General features: G+C 43.2%; 1 protein-coding gene across 10 annotated transcripts; it reads right to left on the bottom strand.

Annotated features, from left to right (window-relative positions):
- On the bottom strand, positions 1235 to 9758 carry PDP1 (pyruvate dehyrogenase phosphatase catalytic subunit 1). Of its 10 annotated transcripts, none has more exons than XM_018058221.1 (5): positions 9622 to 9758; positions 8798 to 8832; positions 5908 to 6044; positions 5478 to 5619; positions 1235 to 5334 (listed from the first exon to the last, which is right to left on the bottom strand). In XM_018058221.1, exon 5 carries the CDS (start codon positions 5288 to 5290, stop codon positions 3674 to 3676), a length of 1617 nt encoding a protein of 538 aa, XP_017913710.1. In that variant the 5' UTR covers positions 5291 to 5334; positions 5478 to 5619; positions 5908 to 6044; positions 8798 to 8832; positions 9622 to 9758; the 3' UTR covers positions 1235 to 3673. The 10 variants fall into 10 exon arrangements, with proteins under 10 accessions (XP_017913710.1, XP_017913711.1, XP_017913712.1 ...); XM_018058222.1 differs by having other exon boundaries at positions 5478 to 5615; XM_018058223.1 differs by lacking the exon at positions 9622 to 9758 and adding an exon at positions 9510 to 9590.

Here is a 10189-nt window from a genome sequence, read left to right as displayed (position 1 = left end):
TTGCCTGGAGAATCCCAGGGACGGTGGAGCCTGGTGGGCTGCCGTCTATGGGGTCGCAGTCGGACACGACTGAAGCGACTTAGCAGCAGCAGGAGCAGACCCTCTTGCTACACCCAAAGACAAAGCTAACGATAACCCATATTCAGGCATGTGTTTGACTAGTGAGCAGGAAATCTTGGTCTAGGAAGAATTAATTAAAAAAAAAAAAGCTGAGATATTCAAGCGAGTTATATTATTCCAGTCCCAATTTAACAGTCAGCATTTAATCCACTTCCTTTCTCATCCCCAGTCCTACCTATGGCTGATGGGAGTAATAAACCAAGACCATCAAAAACTGGAGGGGACATATATATACCTATGGCTGATCCATTTGATGTATGGCAGAAACCAACACTATACTGTAATTATCCTTCAATTAAAGAAAAAAAAAAAGCAAACAAACAGGAAAAACCAAGGTATAATGTCTGTTTTTCACAAGACAGTCATTAGCTCAATCAGTTAATGAACTGTTAACTCAATAAAGTTATCAATGGGAGAGGTACAGAAAAGTCATTAGTGAAGGAATGTTCTCATCTCTCCAAATTTTTCACCAAGTTTCATATTCATTGCTTTTTTAAAGGGCATTTTTCTTTAAAGTCCTACCATTAAGGTATGGAACATAAAACTCGCTTGTAATCAATCATGTTTTTGATGTTAAATCTATACTTCAATCAAATAATATCTCTGGGAATTGATAACCTAAGTTAGCTTTTAAGGGGGAGAAGGGGCTAATGATGCCCATCAGCAGTGGATAAACTGTTCTATTCATACTATGGAATGCTACTTGGTAGTAAGCAGACTATGAATACACTCAAGTGAATCTCAAAAAAAAATGAACAAAAGTCACATATGAAAGAGTACATATATTACATGATTTCATTTATATGAATTTCTAGAACAAGTAACACTAATCTATTGAGACAGAAGTCAGAACAATAGTTCTATGGGGAAGGATTAACCCGAAAGGGGCATGAGGGAATTTTCTGCTGGAACAATGGAAAAGTCCTGTATCTTTACTGGGGTTGTAGTTACCAAATCTCAAATTACACATTTAAAATCTGTGCATTTTATTGAATGTAAAGTATACCCCAGTTTTTTTAAAGTACTATATATCTAGAAGATCCTAAAGTTAAGTATAACCTATCACCATAGAAAGCATCTAATGAATCTATTAATTAAGAAACAACACAGGTCGTTCATTTAGAAAGCAGATACGAAGCTTTAATTCACTGTGGGCATTTCTATTCATTATATAATATATAAACTTTTCATTTCTTCACACAGATAGATCTTTTATAAGACTTTTTTCCCCTCCAAGTACTGTGTACCATAGCACAATTGCATTTAACTAGCTAAGGACATATTATAAATACCATGAGCCACTGACTATATACAGAAAAATGACGTTAGAAAGTATAAATTAAAAATGTTTAAGAAAGGCTAAATACAATGAAAAGTTTACATGTATTCTTTAATTCTAGATATCACATCACAGTGACAACCAATTACAATAAAATCAAAACTTCTTTTAGGTGATAATACATTCAAATTTCTAACATCCAATTATTTTCATTTCCACACCATTAATACTACAGGCTTAACACAATAGGCTTTTAGACTGCAGACCAAGTTTCTTGTGTAATAATAAAAACAAAGTTTCTTGTGTAATAATAATTACTATCTTGATCATGATCAGAAGAAACCAAATTTATATATACTGTACTATATAGAGATGAGACTTTATTAAGCATAATATGGAACTCTTTAGTAAGGTGTTCAAGAGAAATTCAAATAGTAGCCTGAAAATGAGTTTTAACTGCTACTGTATTCTACATACATTCCATTAAAAAATGAAGTCTCTGTCAAAACATTTATAAATAAGTGTATAGTATAATAGCTTTTCCCCCTCCAAAATACCACCTGGGAGAAAATTTCCAGGGTGACTCAAGGAGGGAAAAAAGGGGGTGGGGGGGAAGGCCTCAGAAAACAAACACTATATGGTCTCGTAAGTGGCAATCTTCCAGTCTATTTTCAACTGGAATAAATTCTGCAGCCAATTCTACCTTGCTTCAGTGTCCAGTCCAGAGTCCTTGAATATCTAGTTCAGTATTCTACAGAAATCTGCAAGGACTCCTAAACACCCCTCAACTAATTACACAAGGGAAAACTGATCAGGTTCTATATTAAAACTTATGTGAAAATTGAACATAGTCATAGCCATTCTTTTAACAGTGATGCTGGAATAAGTGATGAAATATATGCATAGCTGTACACGAATCACCATTAAACACAGGAACACAATGCCATTTGATGCATATCAAATAAGCTCCCCAAAAGCCAATCTGAATATATTTATTTTCATTTACTTTGATACAGCATTGGAAGGGTCTGCATATAATTACAGAGACTGCTGCAGACAATATTTGATGCTATTAAGTGTTCCATTAAGCAGCAGGCATGCACAATAGTTACTTTAAAAAATTTCTCATGTACGTATCTTAACATTTCTATTTATAAGCTACAATATTTTTAAAGCATTTACTAATCTTTAAACCAATTATTTAAATTGACCTACACCTAAGTGGGGAAAAACAACAACAAAAAACTTCATCGCAACACCTGAAGGTAATATTTAAACTTTATTCCCCCAAATTATGTAAAAAATTTTTTATATGTCATCTTTAAAATTCCAAACATGACAAAAATTCTTACCACTACTAAATTAGAAGTATGATTTCTCAGCAGCAGTCTACCCATCACACACTTAGAGCATGCCACACTTCAGGGGTTTACATGATAAGAGTGACGTGCTGGTGGCTACAGATGACCATAATTGAACATATCAGTCTCTTCTCTTCATTCTGGATCTTTTATTTCAAACTAAATAAAGCTTTTCATTAATATAAACTAACATTTTTTTTTCCTTTAACACCAATAAGAGGAGATAAAACACCTTTATTGTCTTCAAGTGCCTGGCAAAATAGAAAATATTTCAACTACATTAGGTAATCGGGTGAAGGGCTAGTGTTTGTTTTCTCATTTAAGAAGCATTCCAAGTCAAATGATCACACACACTGACAAATTCAGATTGCCTGGTTCTCGGTCCTTTATGGCTTAAAGTAGTGGATTTGAAAACTACCTCTGGTTAAAGTTCATGAATAATGCACAGGCTGCACATCTAGGAAATCATGCAATAAATATGTTCTCACATACACTGGAATCTTGGTGATGAAAGGGCTCTGCAGGTGTGAAAAGTAATGTTTCTTCATTTTACCAAAAGAATAAGCCCAGCAAGTTCCTTGCTTTGGGCCTATTCAAAACCCTGTTTGCCAGGTCATCCTGATCTTCTCAGACTGATAAAAGCAGCCAATGTCTTAAGACATCTGCAGTTAAGGAACTGATGGGCCTCAACTGCAGGTGCTTTGAGGTCTGAACTAAGCAGAACGAGACTCTCAGGATCCTGCCACTCTGCTACAAAGTCACTTTGGACTACCTGGCAGACTCGAGTATCAAATAGGGAAATGCTGAGAATGACCCACTGGAAATATTTACTATAATATTATCTTAAAAAAAAAACAAAAACCTATCTATCTGCCTTTTAAATCTATTTGAGAATTGCCTTGGTAAGATCCACTCACTGTTCCTGGTTTTGATATGCCCCTACAACATGAGAATTGAACTGAACTACAATGATTGTAATGTCATCTCTGTACATCCGAGCAAGCTCTTCAGGAAGACTAAGCATTTTGGAGAGGCGCTCATGATCAACAGCCCCAAACTCATTGTTGCCCACGGCGTGGCGAATAAGGTGGGTTGCTGCATTCTGGTCCTCAAACACTGATGACATCTTAGCTCTCCGTTCTGTTAAAAGGCCATGCATCTGCCCCAGAGTCACCTTATAGCCACCAACGGCTATTGGCTGCTGGTGGTGCATGCCTGTTAGGTACTCACCCACAATCCTAACCACATCCTGCCTGTGCATTGTCTCCCACAGCCCATCAGTCGCCAGTACCAGAAATTTATCCTGTGGCCTTAATCGGTGGTAAGTTACTTCTGGTTCAGCAGTGAGATAAGGAGGTGTATAATAATTAGGAGGGATGAACTTGGTGTATTCATTGTCATTCAACTGGTCTGGGCCAGATTCTATCACTCTCTTCTGAAGGTCAATGCTCCATTTGAACTTGACATCTCCGAAAGCCCGAAAAGGCATCAGCAAGCCAAGCAGCCGATCCTGTTTCACCACACTCTTGGCCTCGTTCTTTGGGTGCTCCAGTTTCAGCCGTTCCACTTCTCTCTCATTCTGAGCATTGTGGTCATTAGACAGTGTGACCGCCGACCAAGAGCCGTCCTCTTCCTGCACCCCCAGCATGGCTCTGCTGTCGCCAGTGTTGGCCACGTGAAGGTCAACGCCATCCACGTGGGCCACGCAAGCTGTAGCCCCAGAAAATGCCACTCGAAGCACCAGGTAGTTGAGGAAAGAATTGGGATCACCAACTTGAGCCTCCAAGGAGATGTCATTATCAAGCCTCTTGAAAGCATTAATCAAAGCCTCCTTAACATCAATATCAGTCGACTCCCCAGTGTTGAGGTCAATAAGCTCTTGCCAGTAAGTCCTCAAGCTGTTGAAATATAACTTGGACGCCTCCTTACTGAAGTAATCGTTGGGGTGCTTGTGCCACTGGAGAATGGGTAGCAGGGCTCGACCACTCTCCACGGCATTTTCGATCTCCAGCAAAGTCTCGTGGGGTAACAAAGAGACAGCAATATAATAAAAGAGTCTTTCACTAACTGCCTGGGAGCAAGCACAGCCTGCGTGGCCATCGAAAACGCCCAAAAGCATCCCTCTGGTCTGCAAGCAGGTTGCTGCACTCCTCCGGTCCTCAATGGGTGCGTTTGCTGGCAGCTGATTGCTGTCAAATCCAAGGACAGAACTGACATTTTTGCCATCAAATTCTGGCACTTTGAAACTGTACTCATTAGCTTTCAGGATGCTATTGACTTGGGGAGGTGTGAGGTAAAACTTCTGCGGTGTGGAAGCATATCTCCTTCCTTGGGTGTACTGCCACCAGCTCTCCTTTGGCCTGTAAAAGGTAGCATACGCCGGATGGGGTGTGTATCTCGGGTGACTCTGCGGAATATAAGGAGGTGAGCAGCAGAGATGTTTGTGGTGGCAGTAACATGCAGTGCCATAGATTCTGCTCAGTTCACAGTTACGAATCAGAGGGAAAAACAGTTGAGTTGGTGCTGGCATGGCATCAGAGAACAGTGGCAGGCTGGAACTTCTGACCGGGATTCCTAGACAGCAATTTCACAGGTACGCACAAAGAAAAAAGTTACATTCAGATTACTTAATCTATTTTTGCTTTCATAACAGATATTTAGCAGGTGAATTTACAAGTGCCCCGTGCCTCCTAAGGTACTATATTTTACACACATACCATGTACTATCTCTACAGGATATACTCTGCTAAGCGCACTTGATTACTTAATGGAGCCAGGAGCAAACTGTCTTCTAGCTTTACTTTTCTCTTTGTATTTCTTTATGCAGCACAAAGTGGGCAGAATGTACAACAGATCTGGCTGGGAAGAGCGGAGGAGATGAAGGTTATATAACATTATGCAGTGGCAGTCTACCTGGCCAATCACCCTTCTTTTTAATCCTTAAAAAAGTCCATGAGTCTCCCATATTGCACAGGGACTTCTCCCATTTATGAAGATCCAGTTTCTAGAGCCATGGTCAATGGTTAGCATTTGACACACTTGGATATCACCATAAACGTGTTGGGATGCAGCCTGTGTGTATTCATGATTTATTTGTACAATATATACATACGTTACTATAATTAACACGTACAAGAAAAATCTTACATAATGGATAAAAATAGAAGTTCCAAAATGCCCTCCTTGCATCCAGGAGATGGTCTTGCAAACAATGCTTCTCCAGACCACTGTGCCGATTTGGCAAGTTTAGGGACACGGGTCTGCCACCAAGTCACCAAATAATCCTAGAAAAGCGGGCAGGTTTCATTTATTCATTAATTTTACTGTATTTTTTGTGACTTTAAAAAAAAAAAAAACAAGTTTTTTAGTAGCTCTAAAACTTTGTTAGTAACATAAATGGTCTCAGTTCTGGAACTTAATTTACTTGTTACTATTTTCCTCTGCCTATCAGCTGTAAAAGAAAGCTACAGAAATATGATCTTTAACTATTATGGACCCCAAGTAGAATTCACCTGTAGAAAAATATTCTCTTACATTTTAAAAAATGGTTATCTATTTGCCCTTGGAAATTAATAAACAGTGAAACAGTAGTCTAATGGACTAAGGTTTGGCTTAAAAAGGTAGAGCATTATACTCATGAATAAATGAAAATCATATCACTTATATCTGGAAGTAGAACACTGAAAATATTCTGATGAGCATTTATCTAGAAAATGTAATAAACATGTATCAGTAAGCCAGGTAATCTATACAAAAAAAGAATCCCTCTTGTAACACATATTTCCCCTGAATTCTTGAGGTATTGCCTCAAAGTATTCAACTGGCCTATAAACAAACAGGCTTTAGAAGTATCTTAAATAGGGAAACAAATGCAATAAACAAAAAGGAATAAAGAATAGAAAATCACCTGAGCCTTAATATCAACTATTTCTTCCTAAGGTTGAACACATTAAGAAAAATTTTTACAAATATCATAGAGTATTAGCTATATATTACATTATTTTCACATACCCTTTTTGAAAAACAGTTAGAAAAATGGTAAGTGGAACATAGGGAGCAAACACTGAGTTTGCTTCGGTAATAAGCACTGTGTAAGCCAGTCATATAGAACCCCTTTTGCATGTGACACAATGTACCATTATTTTAACTGCATTATTTAAGAAGAAATTTGTTTACAAAACTGATAACAAGATTAAGCAAGAGAAGGTAATGAACAGAATTTTGGAAATAAGAGCAATAACTAAATAACGTCTGAAAGGCAGAAATTCCAGAAGAACAGGAATCTATCAAGAATAACCACTTAAATAACAGCACTTCAAACTGAATACCTGAAAGTCATCCAAAGGTTAAGTGTACATGACTGAGCCAGGAGATGTGCTAAAACGCTGGGCCACATGACACTGGCTTTCAGATATGAACCATATCTCTTGCTAGGTTTGTATGCAGAAAGCACATGGACTCATTTCATGCTTTGTATGTAGATTATTTCTATTATTAAAAATGGAAACATACCAATTTTCATGAAAATAAATTTTCTCTGTAAGTTTATATATATGTCTGCATTTAAGCTTACTTTAATATGTAAGAATTTTAGAGGGAAAAAAATACCTGTGTTTCTGTATGAAATGCAGACTGAATCAAAGTACTGTTTGTGTTTGGAGGCAGGGTTTGAGAGACTGATGTGTAACAGAATTGGGCTATATGACATCTGATCAAGAAATAACAAGACCGGGAAACCCACACTTTCCTTAAATTCCTTTGTTTTGACAATTCTCCTGCTTTTCTAATTGACTGCAAAATGAACTATTTTGGCAAAAGAACTGATTCATGCAGCAGATGCTTTGAATACGTAAATTCAAACACCAGGCACTCAAGTAACATACATTTTTCCTTCAGGCATAAATTCTCAAGATTAAAAACAAAAAAGCAGAGAGTCAATTTTATTAACTCGATCTTTCAATTACTCAGGGGTTTAGCATCTGGACTGAGATTCCCAACATGCCTCTAAAAGTCAAATTCCTAGGGACATTACCTACTCTGTGATTAAGGAGCATTCATTCACCACCAGTACAAGTGACATACTCTATCAGACCAGTTACTCCTGGAAGTTAATGTACTTTCGAATGCTTTCATAAACCATAAGTGAACATTCAAAAGACTCTTGAGTATCCTTCTGAATATCCTGTGATTCAACAACAAAAGTCCATGAAACCAAAACTCTTGTTGACAACTTGCTAAATTAACAAAGTTAAAGGGCTCTGATGCAGCAGTAAGAACAACAACAAGGTACAGTTGTGGTAAACTGAAGCACCGTCAAATTTTCAAGTTATTTCTGGCCACAATTTCACTTAAAAATTCAGATCCCATGATCCCGACTTAGCCACCTTAGGTACAGCATCTTAGTCTTAGGCAGACTTTGCCAGTGACTAATAAGGAAAGATGAGCTGTAAGGACAAACAGGAAAGAGACCCATCCATTCTTACTGATGTACTCTGCAGGGCTTGTGCCAGGAAATGATTCCACTTTATCAATAAACTCTCAGAACAAACTAATTAAGAGAATGCAATTACTGCCCCGACTCCAGAGCTCTTTAGCTTTGCAAAGCTTTTGGTGTAAATGTAAAAAAAAAAAAAAAATCCTATACTATATCATTAAATGTGTCAGAACCCCAGTTTATGTAATCCGATTGCATTAAACACCCCGCATAAAGACTCTCTGCGATTTTTCAGCATTTTGGGGCAACGTTTAGCCATTTCACAGCTCCTGTTATCTCTACATGAATGAAGAAACCTGCTGCCTTTGGAAGACTCCGAAGCCCCAAGTCAGCACTTGTTTGATCAGTTTCCTTTGTACCCTACCTGAAAATGGCACTCACTTAAGGCATCAACTGCTATCCTGGTGCAGGATCCCTTTGTCCCCCCTTTTCTACCTACCTCACCTCTTCATTCCACACAAACCCACCTAAGACCATCCACACGCAAAATCAGTCATCCTCCTCCCTGGGTACCCAACGCTAGGTAGTTAAGGGAATACCTACCAATTCGTCTGGGCCCGGGACACACACACATTCTCCTGTCATCACAACACGGAGCCGACAACATCCACAACCCGCGCGGAGAGCAGCAGCGACAGCGGCACCGGCCCATTGAAAAGCAAGGCAGAGATGCTCGTTAGAGGAGGCGTCGGCAGGGGAGGCGCGAGCGGAGGAGGGGCGAGGTCTCGCTGCAGCCGGGTGAATGGGGCTAGGAGGTGGGGTGGGGTGAGGTGGGGTGGGGTGGGGGAAAGAGGATAGAGGCGCAAGACAGGGGGTGGGGAGGAGGGCGGAAACCCAACCAACAAACCCACCCCTCGGGAGCCGCGGAGCTACAGCTGGAGGCGGCGGGGGCCCAGACGCCGGCGGAGGCGCGCCCCGGGACCGGCCCGTCCATCCAGCCCCGGCGCGGAGCCCACGGGAGCGCAGCATCCTCCGCCCGCCCACGCCGCGCCGGCCGCAGACCTGAAAAACCGAGGGTCGGCCCGCGGGGTCACCCTGGGCCCGGGGTGTGCGTGTGAGGGGGGAGTCCTCAGGCAGAGCGCCTCCGCGCCACCTGAGCCGCACCTGCTCCGGACCCACCCTCGCGCCGGCCCTCACGGCGCCCCGGGCGCGGCCAGCGGGCGAGGCGGGCCCGCCTCCCCGACCCTGGAGCCCCGCGGGCAGCCCCACGGCGCCGTCACGCCCGCCGCGGCCCCGACGCCCCTCGAGCGCGCACCTGGCGCCTCCAGGTTCGTCTCCTCACGCGTGCCGGCCGCCCCCCTCACAACTTCGGGCGGGCGGAGGATTCCGGACGGGGCGGTTCGGCGCTGGGGTGAGGGAATACGAACCGGGCACGGCAGTGGGAGGAGCCGCTTCTTTTCAAGAGGAGACGGCGGCAGCGGCAGCGGCGGCTGCACCTCCCGGCGGTCCTTCCTCAAGAGCCGCCGTGACTCCCAGGAGCGCGGCCCCGGGCCCCAGGCCGGCCCACTCCGCCCCGCCCCCTCCCGTCCCCCCACGCCGCGCCGGGCCCCCGCCCTGCCCCGCCCGCGCGTTCGGGTCCGAGCGCTTCCCGCCTTCCCATTGGGTGCGCAGTGGCGAGGGGGCGGGGCGCAGCAGAGCGGTCCGCGGCTCGGCGCGTGGGGGTGGAAGAGCCACGCCTCCCCGCCCGCTTTGTGACATCACGAGGGTCAGACACGCCCGTCCACTCCGCGCGAGCTGCCTATTGGCTCCGCGGGCCCGCCTCACGTGACTGCGCCCGCGCCCGCGCCCGCTATAGCCGGGGGGAGGCGGGGCTGTGCGTGGCCGCGGGCTTGACGGAAGGGCCGGGAGGGAGGAAGCGGCGGGAGGGAGGAAGCGCCGGGGTCGACACGAGCGTCCCGGAGCGGGCGGGGCCCGTGAACGGCAGCTTTCCGCAGG

Source organism: Capra hircus, chromosome 14 (genome assembly GCF_001704415.2).
Source record: "Capra hircus breed San Clemente chromosome 14, ASM170441v1, whole genome shotgun sequence".
Lineage (NCBI taxonomy): Eukaryota > Metazoa > Chordata > Mammalia > Artiodactyla > Bovidae > Capra > Capra hircus.
Note: the sequence above shows the minus strand (reverse complement) of the source record. Positions and strands in the feature narration are given on the sequence as shown.